At 25.4% G+C, this 18373-nt stretch overlaps 2 protein-coding genes across 4 annotated transcripts in view; one reads left to right on the top strand and one right to left on the bottom strand.

Annotated features, from left to right (window-relative positions):
- LOC122856698 (ankyrin repeat domain-containing protein 6) overlaps positions 1–18373 on the top strand; it is a 54291-nt gene that overhangs the window by 13933 nt on the left and 21985 nt on the right. For all 3 annotated transcript variants that reach the window (XM_044158491.1, XM_044158474.1, XM_044158482.1), the window contains exons 3-4: positions 2330–2428; positions 16737–16838. In XM_044158491.1, coding sequence (XP_044014426.1) covers positions 2330–2428; positions 16737–16838 — 201 coding nt within the window. The remainder of the gene's footprint in view (positions 1–2329; positions 2429–16736; positions 16839–18373) is intronic.
- Positions 12276–13070, bottom strand: LOC122857551 (phenoloxidase-activating enzyme 1-like). Its single transcript, XM_044159805.1, has 2 exons — positions 12985–13070; positions 12276–12838 (listed from the first exon to the last, which is right to left on the bottom strand). Exons 1-2 carry the CDS (start codon positions 13040–13042, stop codon positions 12642–12644), a joined length of 255 nt encoding a protein of 84 aa, XP_044015740.1. The 5' UTR covers positions 13043–13070; the 3' UTR covers positions 12276–12641.

Here is an 18373-nt window from a genome sequence, read left to right as displayed (position 1 = left end):
CAGTAGTTGCCTATAAAACCAAAAGTATACTTGTTCAGAATAATATATATGATTTTTCTAAAAAAAAAATACTTGCATTAACTGCTGAAAAAATTCCATTCTCATCCAGATGCTCGATATTTTTATCTGAATTATTCAATACAGTTTTTAGATCACGAAAAATCGATAAATTTCTCAAGTCCATTAATGATTGAAAATGAACTTTACTATAATTAACTGTATTAACAAACTCTGAAAAATCTATGTAGTAAACATATATTTTTTTTTTTGAAACCTGATATTTATGAGTATAGAATTTACATTCATCATTAATTTTTTAAATCACTAACTCTTTAAAAAAGCGATCGTTTCTGCGTTGGTGAATCCAAGCATAACTGGTATTTTTGAATAATTTTCTGATTTATACTTGATGACAGGACATTCTGATAAAAATATATCTCTTGCTATACTTTCATTTTCATACGTTGGTCTAAAAGTAGGCATACCAAATCTCACCTTGATAATAAAATCGAAATTATTCATTGGAAAATCAATTGGCTTTTTTAAATTATTAACTTACTCTAGTTTTGTTGTTTGTCGCACGAACAATTTCTTCTGCAGTTACTTGTTGTAATTTTTCAAAAAAATAATTTTTATTTAAAGTAAATCCAAGTCGTCTAGTCATTTCAAAAGCCTGTGCTTTTGATGAAGAAATTGAATGAAAACCCCATGGATTTAATGGGCTACCACTCATAGCAATAGCACCTCTAAAAAGTCCATTAGAAGCTGGTGAAATTTGATGTAGCAAAACCGAAACTGATCCAGCACTCTGTCCAAATATTGTCACTCTATTTGGATCACCTCCAAATTTTTCAATATTTTTTTGAACCCATTTTAAGGCAAGAACTTGATCCTTCAAACCCATATTTCCAGTCACTTCAGGAATGTCCAATGATAAAAATCCTGCATCAAAATATTGCATTGATTTAATTGATTCTTAAAAGACATATTGATAATTATTTACCCAAGGCTCCAATGCGATAATTCATTGCAACAATAACAACATTTTCAGCAATTAAAAAATCAGGTCCATATTTTTTTTTATTTATTTCACCAATGATAAATTCACCTCCATGAATCCATACCATTACAGCAAGTAGTTCTCTATTACTTTTCTCAAACGACGTCTAAATATAAATCAAAAAAATGAATTAGACAATTTTAGATTAGGTTTTTAAATTATTTATTACCCATGGTGAATAGACGTTGAGAAAGAGACAGTCCTCATTTCCAAAATAAAATCCTTCATCATCAATTTGTGGACATGCTGGTGCTTCTAATGTGGCAATTAGTGTGTCTGACCATGAATCGATTTCTACCGGAGGCTATGAAGTTTAAATTTCATTATGAAATAACTCGACATTATTTAGAAAAAAAAAAAAAAAACGTTATTAATTTTTAAACAAACTTCTACAACCTGAAATCGAAGCTGGCCAATTGGAGGTTTTGCATAAGGTATTGCTCGAAATGACGAATATTCAATTGATAAATTATGAATAGTTTTTAATATTTCACCTTTAACAGCTCCTTTATTAGTTTGCACTATATCTGTTAACTTAATTCCATCAATAAATTTTGCAAATGATAAAAAAATAATAAAAATTAAAGTGCTATTCATTTTTATAGCTTTATATACTCTAAAGTTTTTAAACATTAAACTAGTTTTTTTTTTTTTTTTCCATACACATAAAAATAGTTTTTTCTATTTATATTTTCTTGAATATTTATACTGCTCTTAATGAAAATAACCTCCTTATGCAAATAACTTTCAGATTGTCATTTGAAAAAAATAAAAAAAAAAACAAACAACTATTAAATTTCTGATATAGAAATAGAGTAAAATAGAGTAAAAAAGATACAGTCTATGAATACACATAAGACATTATTTTTTATCCAGCATAATAATGCATAACCTTATTTACTATCTAAGATTAAGTGTTCTTTTTTTTTTTTTTAATATAATATATAAATTAATTGTTTTTCTTATATTAATAATAAGAAAAATTAATTTTGATGCATAGTGTTATTTATTCGTCATGCAACTCATGACTGCACATAACACCATTAAAATATGACCTCAATCATAATGTTTTAATTAAACTATATTTTTTATTTTTTAATTTAACCCTCCAGCGACGTTAAAGTAATACCTTCTTTATTTTAAAATATGACCGGATATTAATAGTATCTATATCAATTTGTATCAATTTTTTTTATTCATTTCGACCGATATAATTACTATATTGTTGTTTCAGCAATGAAATTAATATTTTTTTTTTTTTTTATATAGCATGGTCGTAGTCCCTTACTCATTGCAGCAGCAGCTGGTCATGTAGCAGCTTGTGAAGTCCTACTTTTGCATAAAGTCGACGTCAATGCAACTGACAATGTAAGTAAAAATCAATTTAAATTATTAATCTATTTTATTGAGTATAAAATTAATTTGATAAAAATATAACATAATAAATAGGAAAATAAAAAAACATTGAATAATATTATGTACAATTTAATCAATCAATATTGGTGTAATTATTACTGCTCAATTTATTCAACAAGATAACTAATTCATATACAACATATATGTGATTTGAAAAATATGCGTTAATGACTTTGAGATATATATATTTTGATTGGTCGAGTGGAAATGAGCAATTATGCGTGTCGATAATTGCTTGTTGTAATTGCTTTTAATGAAAATAAATAAAAATATCATCTTGATAATTTAAATGTTTAATGAAACTGCAAGATAATTTTTCTATGCGGTGAATGAATAATGTGACACGCGAATAATCATACTCGTGTTCATGTCTTTTCAAAGATGAAAATAAATAAATAAATAAATAAAAAACCGGATGTTTTCCAGGTAGTTTTGTCAGGCAGGGCAACAATGAATTAACTTTTTATTTTTCAATGATACGCTTCATTCCGCCTAACTGATTTTGTCCATCAATTTATATCAAAGAATTTACTCAACCGAATTTAAAAAATTTTAAACAACTTATACATATACAAATAAAATGTCAGATGAAAAAAAAAAAAATTATATAATTTTTCTAAAAGTTATTATGTGGCAATTTTTTTAGTTTAAAAAATATAATTTAAATGTTCATTTTAATCTCACGGTTATGAGTTTATAACTTAGTAGTAAAATTAAAAATTATACAAAAGGTTTTAAAAGAATAATATTACAAAGAAAAATAAAATTATAAAATTGTCAATTTAAAATCAACGCGTGTCACTAATTGCTTGCCAAAAATAAATGAACAAAACCATTAAAAAAAAAATAGAAAGAAATTAGCAATTGACTTAAAACCGTTAAACATTCTTTGGGGTCCTCATCTTACTTTGTTTCTTCAATATTCTTATTGTTATTATCATTATTATTATTATGATAAGTTGTTTTTTATTTTATTTATATTTTTTTTTTGTTTTTTCGTTGGCTCTGTCTGAGGTTCCAGGGCCACAAAATAAAAAGAAGATGCCAAGAGCTATTGTATAGTAAGAACTTGAGAATTTGACACGGCTGGTAAATGTATTCTTGTGTATCTGTATTGTATAAAAGCTGGGTTATGGGTTGGGCCCAAGAATATGGCTGTCTCGTGCCACGAAGAAACCTGTAATTATGAATCTGTTGAGAATATCCCTTTTAAAATAGCAAGATACATAGGCGAGCAACATGAAATATATAATATATTTTTTATTTTTTATATCTATCATAAATTAATTATTTATATTAAAATTATACTGACCGAATAATATACATCAAGTAAATGAAAAAATAATTATTTTATTTTATTTTTTCATCAAATGAATACGGTATTTTAATGATGATAAATTTTAAATTGACAAAATTCGATTAATGTGAATTGTATATAAAAATTTGGTGTCTTCGACGCCAATGGAATATTCTGAGCCTCTTTAAATTCCAGACAACTCCTATACAACATCGCTATATATTTTCAGCAGTATAATACCCATGGGATTTTTAAGTTTTTATAAAAGTAGTCCAATTTTTTATATAGCCTTTTGGTGGTTATACGAGACTACTACTAAACCTAACTCAAAAATAGTAAATTAACTTAAACAAGTAATTCATTATATCAACCTCGCAAAAACGACACTTTATTACATTCAAAATTTAATAATCAAATTCTCAGAATAATTTAAGATGCCTATCATTTTATAAATTGTTTTTTTTTTTTGAATTTGCTGTGTCTAGGATACTTGAAAAGTCAAGCAAGATTTTATAAAGTTGATGAGATGTAGTTTATAAACTGATAATTACAACTTGATAACGACATTGATATGTGAATATTATTATGTATATCTACTTAATTTAATATAATAGGTACATACTAATATAATAAACGGGATAGATATAAGTATAAAACTGATGTAGGCAATTGTCGGTTAATTTCTTCTTTTCATTCTTAATAGTAATTATGGTATTTACAGGATATTTTATTTTTTAATATATACAAATATATAGCAATAAAAACTACATGTGAACTCGTGCTCATTACATGTTTGAGTAATATTATTAATTATACACTTAAAGAGAATATATGAACTATTTATTTTAAAATTTTATTTATAAAAGTATAATTATCGTATTTATTCATTTATGATCAAAACGGACCACCTGATATATCTCCAGTAGCGATATAATTGTACACTGACATTGATAAGTTTTTTTTTTTGCTCCTAACAATTTATCTATTTATTATTTTCGTTTAAGAATTTTTTTTTTAATTTTAAAAAATGATAAAAAAAAAAAACTAGTAACGGTATTATTGTATGTGTCAATATCAATATATGTTTGCATCAATGAATAATTTACGAACTATGAAAACCATAAAATACAAATGATTATTCACACCTCAAGACACGCGACATCCTCACAGGGATACACACCCAAATAAACTTACAACTTGTTTTAGTTTATTTTAACTTTTAAAAAAAGAAAAAGTTAATAAAATAAAGAAATAAAATTAAACGAAATAATAAAATAAAAGATAGTTATCTTTTTTTTTTTTTATTTAAAAAATAAAATAAACATATTTTGTCTGGTTTTCTCAACACCCTCGATGAGTGCCTAAAAAATTAAGATGTTTTAAGAAAAAAATTCCACTGATATAATCTGACATTCATTTAAATTATTGTAAAATTCAAATATCAATAAACATCAAATATTTATGTATCAAGTTTTATAAAATTTGCGCAGTTTGACAAAGACAGCTTGCATTATAAGTTTTGTGTGACTGAGAATCAACTTTCAAGTTTCAACATCGATTGTACCTATGTGCTTGAAACAATGATACCAGTTTGACTGGTGTTCCATGTCTCCAGTCGCTATCCCCACTGTTAACTTTTTATTTTTATTTTTATTTTTTCATTTTAAACACACATATACACACCACATACGCTATAACACAAAACTATATAGTAATACCAGCCAGACTTTTAGCATATACAGAATAGTTTATTTTATAAAACTTTGACTTGAAATATTGCAACAAACAAAAATACTTATGGTATTTTAAAACACCCATTATGGCGTATTCCCAATGGACATGTTACACCCTATGCTCTTTGAATTTTAAATTGTGGTGCATCATTACTCAATAAATTCTTTGATGAACTAAAAATAAATACAACTATGCGTGTATATAATATACATGATAGCTAAAGGTCCTAATTAACCGTAACGATCATCGCGTTGATTTTCTTTATATCCATTTGAAAGAATAATTTTCGTTTTTTTTTCTTCTTCTTCTTCTCGTTATATCTTGAGTATTTTTTTTAAGAATATTTTTTTAATTTTTCTCTATTTTATAAACAAGAAAACTTGTTTATATAATCAATCATAAGATGTTGCTTTTGAGAGGTATTATATAGAGGAAGTGGTATTCTGTCGTCGATCAACGTGATTTCCGGTGTATGTAGAAACCCCACAGTAATAAAATCCTTCTAAGGACACTTGCTATATATGTACTGCATGTATATTTCATATGACGACGTTGAAGATTGAAGGTGGAGTCGTGTGCGTCCCTACGATGAAACGACCCAACATTTATACTGAATAACATGGAGAAAAAGAAGAAGAAGAAGAAGAAATATTATATAAAAATAAAAAGACGTTGAAAAATCATGAAGAACGATGTGTGTAAAAGTTTGTGTATAAAGAAAAGAACTAAGAGAGACAAAAAAAAATTTATATGAAAAAAAAAAATGATAAATAAGGAATGAAAAGAAGCTAGAAATTTATTCCTTTTTTGAATGGTTTTGTAAATTGCGTTGATCGCGGCAAGGTGAGTTTGCGTGCTTCACGATGGCTTCCAGTTTTTTTTTATTCATTTTTTTTTTTTTTTTTTTTGAGTATGCCACTTTGAAATCAGGTATATATATATACTGTACAATATGTGCAATGATCGTGAACGTTTCGAGTTTTCACTCACAAGCATGAGTAGCAGACGTTGCCATCAAAATAATATATCCAGTGTATATATGTGTGATGGAGAATGAAAAAAGCCTTATACCAAAGACATGATACACACGCAAAGATATATATATATATATATATGAAAAAAGGATGAAACCCCTTCTCATAATCTAACTTGAAAAGTATTTCTTTATCTCGCACGTTTTACTCTCTGTATAATGGTCTCATATAAATTTATACGGTGCGTAACAACTTTGGCGGAATACGTCAAACAAAGTGGATAATTCACAGTGGTCTGTCACGTATACACCTGACAATGTTTCTATAAGCATGGAATTATTACTATGTGTGGAGGCATATGTATATGTAGCCTTACGTATTTCAATTACACACATTAATGTCTCAAGTTTTTAATTTTAATGGCACGTTCTATATCCATTGCAAGTACAATCGTTATTTTGTCTTGAAAAAAAAATTAATCTATCGATACTGACATCTAGCCAAGGAAAAATTAACTGCACAATAAAATAGGTTTTAATTTTTTTAGCATTAAATAAAGCTGGGCCTATAATGAATTTTTTTTCACAATAGTTAAAGCTCATCTCTATTTGCTTAATTATTTTTTGAAATATCGACTAATGCATTTTTGTATAGTAAAAGTTTTTAAAATGAAAAAAATAAATGTGACAATTGATGAAGATATTGAATTGCTATTTAACAAAAAGCAATTCAATTTCAATCTGTCAATTGTTTATTCAACAAGACAAGTATACCCGCAACGATTCAATCAGCCAAACTCGATGAATTTCCCTCAGAAGATCGATTTCTTGAATGTAGAACATCTAAATCTTTCTTGTATTCAGTCTTCACTGAGTTGGAAAAAAAAGTAACACAAAGTTGGCAAAAGAGTATATAAAAATTACTTTGAGAGAGTAAACAGTAGTCATGAATGCATTGTAAGATCAAGTTGGCATCTGCTACGTGTATCCACGCCAGGTAAAATACTGAAAACCTGTCTCTGACAAGTGACTCCTGGAGTAAAGGGACATGCGAATAAGCTACTCCAGAATGAAAACTTGCTTTTATATATAAGTTGCATATACATACACTTTGATTGGCACAATATTTTTTGTATTTACAATTAACCAACTAGACATTAGCGCAAGTAAAACGCTGCTGAAAGTTGTTAGATGAATAATAACAGATAATAAAAAATAAAATGAATAATACTTGTAATAAATAAAAGCGATGCTCAAAGTTATGGCATGTTGTTGGGACGATCACGTGGCCCTTTTGCGAAAAATATATACCGAGATAAATTTAATAGTAATTTTTTTTTTTTTTTTTTTCATATTTGTTTCTACGAAAAAAGAGTAATATACACATTTTACCAATAAAAACTGTTCGTCATCGCGTGAGTAAATTCAATAATCGAACACCAAGGTTTCTGAAAAGTAATATAAATAAAAAATGTTTTTTTTTTTTGCTTCTTCTTTTATTTGGCTGGGATATATATAAACACATAAGAATATAATATTTATAAAAATCAAAGAACAAGAAAATGATGAACAATAAAAAGAAAAAAAGAAAAGATAAAATATAAGGAAAAGAAGATAGCAATGTCAGACATATATATAAAAGTATTAAAAGTTGTGGAGAAAAGAGGCCCGTTGGGTGAACACTGTAAAATCTTGTACCAACCTGCCTATTTGCGCTGAGCCCACGGAGAAAGAGGCCTCTTCACATTCATGTCTTTACCTTTTTTTACATTTTTTTATTATGATTATATTTTTTTATTTTTTATTATTTCCTTGTCCATCCTTTTATATCTCTTATGTACTGCATGACTCTTGTGAAAATGCAAATCACACCTTGAGAATATAGAGTCAAAGCCCGAGGCATACGACGACTATCAAGTCATTTATTTATTCTTCATTCTCCATGTTCAGAATTACATTTATTCATACACACACATATACTGTATAATAATAAATATATTGATACATATATATATAAATAAAAATTTTTGAAATAAACGTATACATTGGTGATGTGCACTGATTGTTGCGCGTGCCGCATGTTACAATTTTATAACGTATTATTATTACTTCTTAAACTCATTTATATATCAGAGAAAAATCTAGCATGTAACCCATCGTCCAATTATTATCAGCATCTATAATTGCAAGTAGTATCATCATTATACTGGTTGCATTATAAAATCATATCTTTTCTGTTATCATTTATTTTATTTCTTGCTATTATTTATAATGAAGATATTTGCTTGTCAACGTCACACCTCTTGACTGTTCATTATATTTTTTTATGGTTGTTTTTTTATATTTTTTTTTTTTCTACACTGACTATTTAAAAAAATGCAAATTCTTTACTGTATATGATCATGAAATACATCAACTTAACAAATGTTCATCTCAAATACGCGTATATGTATATAGAAAAATGCATGTGTACATGAGATTTTAAAGAGGCACGTGGTAGAAGACAAGTAGTTAAGTGAAGTCAACATTTTGACGCGAGGAAATAATTAAACTTTCGTCATGCAATACGAAAACTTGATGAAAAAAAAAAATTTAACAGTTGAGAGAAAAAACAAGATTATGTATTGCCAGAAGCCAAGCATACCGTTCTCTGTCACTTTTTCATTTTTTTTTTTTTTTTTTTTTTTTACTTTCAACCTTTTCATCACGTCAAAAGTGTTTGCCTTAATCACCTTGAAATCATCATCATTATCTTTTTCTTCTCTATATTTTCTTGAAAGTTTTTCCACTTGAGATTTTCTTAATTTCAATTTTATTTATTTTTTACTTGTTTGTTATTGTTTTAATACAATTTAATATATATCTTGTTCAATTTATTTTGCTTAAACTGAGTTATGAAAAATAAAGTTAAAAAAAACCGCTGCAAACAAGTCGTGAGACAGCATGTCGCACCTGTCGCACTTCCGGTTCATGGTCATGCTACATTATTTTTTTTATTCGTTTATTAAATTTTTTTATATGTATATATAAAATTGGACAGTTTAAGTCATAAAAAACAAAAGTAAATTAGGAAGTTTTTAACAGACTTTTGTAATTCTCATGATGATGTTAATAACATGTTTAACCTGTCTTTTAAATACGAAAAAAAAATATATACCCACAGAAAACACTTGATTATTAATTTTCAGGTTCGAAAAAAATAATTAATATATAAAAAGAATTAGTATACATAATATGATCCTGCACTGAGTTTAAATTTATATTTTTTTCATGCAAATAAAAAACTAATTAGTTAAAAAAATTCATCGTCATATCAAAAAAAGAAAAAAAAAAAAAGATGATTTTTTTAAAAATATATTTATCAAAAATAAATTAAATGATCACGGTTGGATCATCGTGATTAAAGAAATGCGTAGTTATAAAATATACGAATATGATATTATGTGAGAAAGACGCGAATGTGGCATAAATGTTGGCATATCTTGGGTCATTTTGCAATGATAAATCAACTCTATAAAACATTAACGTCCAGCTTAATGAATAGCTTGAAAAAGATACATGTATATGCTAGCTCATATTATTTATTATAAATGTTTGTCTCATGGCTAAAACTGCACGTAGAGTATAACACTCTTGCTCTCATTGAAGATGCTGGAAAAAAAATTATTTATATATACCTTCAAAGAGTAATAAATGAATAATTATTTGTGAAATATTCTCTGCAACTTGTCAATAAAATATATCACACAAATTAAATTTTATTTTGATATTTCAAATTAATTAAATTTAGTCAAACGTGTTTAATTAGTTATTATATGAAATAAAATATAAAATAAATTATTCATTTCAATTGTATATCCGGTTAATCTTCACGTTTGTATCATCAAAGTGTTATCGTTAAATAGCGACGATGTACATGAACACATTGGCGCCTCATGTGGCTCAAAAGATGCATGATTAGTAGCCGGTATCATACCGAAAAAAAAAAAAATTAAATTAATCCTTACGATTATATGACTTCATGCACGCGATAAAATTTTTCACTGTTAAATTGTCGTAAAATTCTTTATTTACAAAATTCAATCTTTCGAGTATAAATATAAAATATAAAAATATTTTATTTATGTTATTTACAGTTTAATTTATAGTTTATAATTCATGAGCTTTCATGTGGCTCATTGGAAAGCTGTTAAAACAGAATCACGAGTGAGAAAAAAAAAAAAAAATGTACTAGTTGGGATCAAGGGACCCAGTTTTATCGAGATTCATGGGTATACCATTTAAAAATCATCTAGTCACGACTTCGTTACACTTTTAAAGTGCAAGTTTCTTATTATCTTACCAGGAAATTTTATGCAGTATTGCCTTGTAGTAAACAGTCATGTATACTCTTTCTTATATATTTATAATTATCTCAAACTCATCGTTATATTTAACAACAAAAAAGTCTAATTAAAGATTATTTTTCGTCATAATTTAATATAAAATTTAGCATTGAAAAAAAAAAAAGTTATAATAATATAAATTTAATATAATTTTTTTTCAAATTTATTATTTTGATCTTGAATAAAGTATATAAACAATATTGTTTGTACCTGTAGGGAATTACTCGTTCTTACTTACACGCACAAAATGTCTCACTCAAGTGAAACAGCAAGGTGAATTTAATCGTCCTGTAAAGGGGAAAAATAAGGTCTCATTGGAAACTACACTTTCTCTCTCTCTCTCTCTCTTAAACTTTACTAAGATATAACATTGAAGGTAAACATCCAACAAAATAATACACACTTACTTACCTATATATACAATCATCATCATCATTATCATCAACAGCATTTTGCAATCAAAAATGGCCGAGAGAAAATACCATGATCGTTCAAATGATATATCAAAATAATTACTTAAAATTCCATTGATAATTTTTTTTATTTATTTATCATAAAAATATACATATATATAATCAATAGTTGTTTTATTTAATGATACATGCACTTTGTTGCAAGTCACTTTGAACAATTGTTCGAGTGCACAACGTGTGCCGGAACTTTTTCAAATCCATTGTTATTTTTATTTTTCATTTTGTCTGACCAAATATACCGTTATTCTACTAGCGCGACCAATTTTATTGTATTTTTTCTATTTTAATGTTTTTTTTTTTTTTTGACTTTCTTATATTTTTAATTTGTATATTATAGTCTGATTATATTTATCATAATTAACGCCATGACATTATCAAGCTTTTAAAAATAAAACAATATAACAATAAAAATTTTTTATCTTTTTCTTGAAAATCTTATTTAAACTGCATTGTATTTTTTTTATTTTTCTTTTTGTCCTATCACAAATTGTTAGAGATGAATGAAAAAAAAAATATAGTAAAGTTTGTACAAAGGTACCATAATATTCTTCAGTGAGAACAAGTATGTAAACATAATGAAAAGTATAAAGCCAGTTGTTCCAGCAAGTTACATATACGTTGCACACCTACGCTATTTGATTTATCGTTTATATATACTGTTCCTCATCAAGATGATTCAACACATTTCATTTATTCTCATAATTTTTTTTTTATATATTATCTTTATTATTACTAATATATAATTTTATTTATTCATTTTTTTGCATTGTCTGCCTTTGAGCATCACTTGTACCTGCACTCCGTGAAGTCATTGATTTTTTTTTTTTTTTCAATTTTTATTTGTAATAATTGTTGAGTAGTTTTTTATTTTTATTTTGCATTTACTAAACGAAACGATGAACAAGACGCAGTCAATTCAACCCTAAACAAAATGATAATTTTTTTTTTTTATTTATTATATTGTTTTTAATTTTATTTTATTTCATAAATAGAGAATAAAAAAATACAATAATGATTTATGGTAAAAATATTTGTGGGCAGTAAAGTATATTTTATCTTTGGGTTTTTATCTGTTGTGTATTACATCACGAAATTACTTTCTCTTACTGTATTGTTTTTACATTCTATTTAACACAATATGCAAAATAAAAAAATTTCCTAAAAGATTTTTTAGTAGATATTATTAATTATATTTTATAATTAATATTTAAATTTAATAACAAACTAATTGGGATAAATAAAATATATATAACACTTGAATTTATTAACATTAAATTTATTTTTTATATAAATTTATTTCATTTTAAATTTGTGGAACACAGCAAACTTTGGGTGTATATCCATCTATTCCACATTGGGAATTAAAAAGATATTCTTGTTCGTCAGGATAAAGTGGTACCTGTTGAATCAGTAAAACCAAAGGTGTACATCGATAAAAATTAATACAATGACCTCCAAGTCCAGTTGGTGATATGCAATCAAATGCTATATTTCTTGTTTCTGTAAAAATTTAAAACAACAAAAAAATAGGAAATAAAAATAATTAATAATTAGTTACATTGATGATGAAGATAATTATTAAATTGATTTAAAAAATGTTAATGATTATTTGATTCAATAATTTAATTTGCAATATGTTTACTCACGTGCTTGATGAACAATAATCAACCAAGATACTATGAGAAATAATACTTTTGTATACATGATGTTGAACTTGTCTTAAAACTGAATATTCGTGCGATCACAGACTTGCTATTTATAGTATTTTCAACTTAGCAATTTAATAGAGGGGAATTCTTTCAATGACTCATTAAACTTTGTTCATCACGATATCTGTAAACTTTAACTTATTTATTTATTTAATTTTTTTTTTTTTTTTGGCACTAATGATGATAATGAAAAAACCCAATAATCAATCTAAGGAAATACAAGGAAAAATATGTATTTTTTTTTATTTTTTCATACACCTGCACTATGGATTATTGTTTTTCAAAAGTTTCATTATCATTATTATTATTGAATTTTTTTTTTTTTTTTTCGAAAGAGTCATTAATTTGTTGTCAACCTTGACTCCTATTCATTTCATGATCATTTATATCTTGATGTATTTCGTAAGTCATTGCAAGATATTTTGAATATTTGTCGACATACTTATATAAAAAAAAAACTGCTAAAATATCAAGTTTATTTTTTATTCATGTAAAAAAACTAGTTTCAATATATGTTGACAGGAAAATCATAAAAAAATTCTTTTGAATTATATTTTTTTATTACAAATAAACTATCAATTTTCTTTTTTTATAATTATTCACGTCATATTTGATTTGATGAATAATGGAACGATATATTAATAATAAATTTCATTTAGTTTTATAAATTTTATAATATTGTGAATATATAAGAAAATATATTCACAATTAATGTATACACTATCAAACTATCATCATTGACACGAGTTGAAATGCCGAAGGAGTGAGGCGGCATCATTGATATTCAAACGATCATTAGCCATTCAATTGAGCAGCTGATACGCTTCCCTTGTAATTAACGCGGTACTTTCAAGAAATAAAATACAAAACATTCCCATCATTCCATCGATGCATCAGCCTAATAAATGGATAATATTTAATTTAATAAATCACGATACAAATTATTATTTCTACGAAAAATATCAGTGTTGTCATGTGTATATAGTTATGTATAGTATTTAAATACACTAACTTCATATAAGCTCGTACGACTCTTGAATATAATTGATTATTTTTCTATGATTTTTACATAGTGAGAAATCATTAAAACAAAGTCAATCAGTCTCGTAATATTGATTAAAATCTGACAAATAATTGTTGATATAGTCAACGGTTAAAGACATATTAAAACAAATGACTTTAAAGTAATTTAACTTTTTTTTTTTATGTATATATGTGAGTGTACTCGTTTTAATCCCACGCTATAACATGGTATATAAGTTAAGGGTGAATACATTAGCGCCAACTTAAAGCTGTCTTGTTGTCATGAGACTTTTATTTTACAATACAAACACTGTGCTATAAACACGTATCCAACTTTATCACAAGCATTCTTCAATTATTATTAAATAATTTATTCTTAAACTTCGTGACGTCCTGTAATATATATATTTTTTTTTTTATTAATTTTTATATATTCATAGTTGTTGATTATTATTTTATAAAGTTATAAATTGCAAACAATTTTAATGTTATATTTTAAATGAATTAAAAAAAAATGTTAGTCATGCAGTCATGAGACAGATAAAAATCAGGTTGAGGTACAAAAGTGAGACAATATTTAAAAATAAAAAAAATAAAATAACATAAAAGAAAACGTATATAAAAGAGATTGAGTAACCCTCGGAGACAATGAATGGCTTTCACCAGCTAATCAGTAGAAAAGTCATTCCTCAATTCCCAAGAATAGTCTTGAGAGTTATATTCTTGCATAGAAATATATCATCAAGAATTTCATAAATGATATAATCTGATATTATTGTCGTTATTATATTATTTAAAATATATTTTTGATTTTTTATCTTAATATTTGAAGAAAATATTGTGATAATAAAATAACCAGGAAGTTATATTTATGTGAGACTAGTATCATTATTCATTCCAGATAGAAATCATTGATAAATTTATGATTCTATTATTGGTATATATATAATAATATTTCAAATATATTTTTTTATTTATTGCTCGAATTTTTAAATTTCTATGATTTGTAAATTGGAAATGGAAATTACAGTTTTATCGTCATTTTATTCCTTGGAAATAGTTGTCTTAAATTAGCAAAAAAAAAAAAATCATTAGTCATATTTAAATTATAATTTTTAAATACACAAAAATGACAATGTAAAAAAGTTTATTTTATTAACGATAAAAATCAAGTTCTTTCATCTTGTTTTTTTATTTTTTTGAATTATCATTGTTTTATTTTATTTTTAAAACAGGTGTACAATTATCAAGATTAATGTTGACCATTCAAGCAAGCTTCTTTAATTATAGCATTTACGAAAAAAAGTTAAAGTTTGAATTAAACCTTCTATGGTTTGGAAATATCCATATATCTTAATGAATCACATTGAATTGACTTGGTTTTTCTGCTTGTCTTAATATATCCTAGATTAAACATACCAACTATTTTATACACAATAATCCATTATTTTATTTATTTATTTTTTTAATTTGTAAAATATATAAAGCTTGATTTTTGTTACAACCCAAGCACAGATCTCAAGCAAGACTTCTTTCATTTCAACGTTAATTAATACTTATTCAGTTATAAAGCCTCAAGTCGTAATTAGTGGGGTCGCTACAAATTTCCCCCCTTGGTTTTTTTTCACTCTTTTTTTTCTGCGTCTTTTATCAGAAAAAAAGGCACCATTTAAAAATGTATATATATATATACATCTCTGGGATCCTTAAAAAGGTTCATCCTATACGAGTTTTGCTCAATGAGACAACAACAACAGCAACAACGATCTTGTGTCCAGTCCACTTTTAATCTTTTCTCTTATTTACTGTATACAACTTTGTTTAGCAACATACCATCTTAAAATATTTATTCTCTCCACGGAATCAGTTGAGCGTTAATTAATATCCTCGATCATTTCGCGCGTAAAAATGAGTGTTTAATGATCATTATAATTTTTTATAATATATATTTTTTCTCTATTGGTTTTTTATTTTTTAGTATGATTTAAGACAAGCCAGTTTTAAACTGAACAACAATTTATTTTTTTTTCAATTCATTTTAAAAATAATATCCAATTAATTTCTTTCGAAATTAGAGATTTTTTTAAAATACAAAAAACATTATTATTGTTTGTTTTAATTCTGCAGTCATTGAAAATTGATAGGATATTATCAAGTTGAATTACTCGCTGGTCGTGTCACTCAACAAGATACGATAAATTGTTACAGCTAATATGCCAACTAGACTTTTCTTGATTTTCTGTAATTCTTGCGTATTTTTATTTGACGTGTTTTCATTGTAAATTCCAAGTTTTATCGTGTGATGTTTATGCACGTGTATGACTTTGGGGAGCTCTTGACTTGTCTTTTAATTTAAAAAAAAAAAAAAAAACAATATGAAGAATTTTATATAAACGACATTCGTGTACACGTTCTGATGTCAAAGAGCTATTCATTTTTTTTATTTTTATATATCCAGTTAAAAATTATTTATAAGGAAAATAAGCGATCGTTACAGACATCAATGTTTTTTTTATTTTGCTTTTGCAAACCAACGAGTTTCCTCGTTAGTAATAAAATATTATTATTGTAGTTTTTTCATAATTCAATCGACTCAGTTGATTATTTTTTTTTTTTTGCAAATAATAAATTATTATTTCATATAAATTTTTGCTTCTTTTTTTCAGTCAGGTGTCACTCCACTACAGAAAGCTGCTGCTGAAGGTCATATTGAAGTTGTCGAGCTTCTACTGAAGCACGGTGCGGATGTTGCTCATCAAGATAGCGTGGTAAGTGAATAAAAAAAAATAATAATAAATATATCATTGAATTAATAATAAATAGATAGTTAAAAATAACTGTCGTATACTATTTAATTGATATTTTATCAATTTGAAATTCTTCTTACTTGAAATATTTTTATATAACACTCAATTAAATTGAAAATAAAGATACATAAACATGTTAAAGTTTGAATTCAACATAAAATAAAACTTAAACACCACAAATCTTATCATACTAATTAAACGTCAGTAATAGTCATCTTGTAAATCCAGTTTTGATAAATCGGTAGCAATTTTTTTTTTTTATTTCTGTAGTAGTATTCAAAGTAAAGAAAAAAAAATTATTAAATAATAATAAAAATATTATTGTAAAATAATAAACTGAGCGAGTGACTTTAAATTATATTTTTTTTTATTATGAAAAATTTAGAAACAAACATATATTTATAAATTAAAATGATGATAAAATAATAGAAATATAATATTTAAAGTCGTTGAAATATAATTCAATGTGGCACATGATCGCATGTGATGATACATTGGGCCACCCTGGTTGTTGTGAAAATCGCAATAAACATTAAACGATTCTTCATAAGGTAAAGTCGTCATATCATGTCTTATACATTTATATATATTATATAGCTATATATAAATAAATAAATATGAACATGTCTGTTGAAGATTATAGACATAAAGAAAATTAAACAGAGATGAACTGAGAAAATCACACTGTACATAACACGCAATGTTATTTTACCATCAATGAAATATCCTATAAAATTCCAACAACTTTTTTTTTTTTTTCAATTTATTTTACGATTGCCACTGTATATACATGTGTCAATTCAAATGGATCGCTTTTTTTATTTTTATTTTTATTTTTATTTTTATTTATAAAAAGAATTATATCATCGTTTTATTTAATTTTTCTTTGAGGGTAGCTTAAAAATATTTTTTATAATTTATGATTTATTTATGTTAATCTTGTTAAAAATTTTTATCAAGTTTTTTATCAACCTATTTGATAAGCAAGATACATATGGCATAATTAAAACTGAGTTTTAACAATTTAAAAACTTTTTTGTTAGAAAAAAAATAAAATAATAATTATGAATTTGTAGTATTTTGTAGTAAAAAAATTAGAATTTGTAGTTCAAAAATAAAGGGTTAAAAAAAGGGTTAAAAGCAATTTTCTTCAAAAAATCGACTACGGACGTTGTATATAGGTCAAAAATCTTTGTCAGAATTTGTAGTAATTTGTAGTGAAAAAATTAGAATTTGTAGTTCAATAGTTTTCCCGGAAAAATAATTTATTTATTAAGGTATGTATTTATAAAACAAGTTTATTTTTCGTGAAAATTATCAAACTACAAATTATAATTTTTTCACTACAAATTGCAGTAAGTCTTCCTGCATTAAAAAAATATGATAATTTTCATTTTGGACAATAAAGAAAAAAGTTATGCATTTGTTTATTAATATATCAGATAATAATTATTAATTAACCTTTTTATTTATTGTTTAAAATAAAAAAAAAAATG

Source organism: Aphidius gifuensis, linkage group LG1, assembly GCF_014905175.1.
Source record: "Aphidius gifuensis isolate YNYX2018 linkage group LG1, ASM1490517v1, whole genome shotgun sequence".
NCBI lineage: Eukaryota > Metazoa > Arthropoda > Insecta > Hymenoptera > Braconidae > Aphidius > Aphidius gifuensis.
This window is presented reverse-complemented; position numbering and strand designations above follow the sequence as displayed.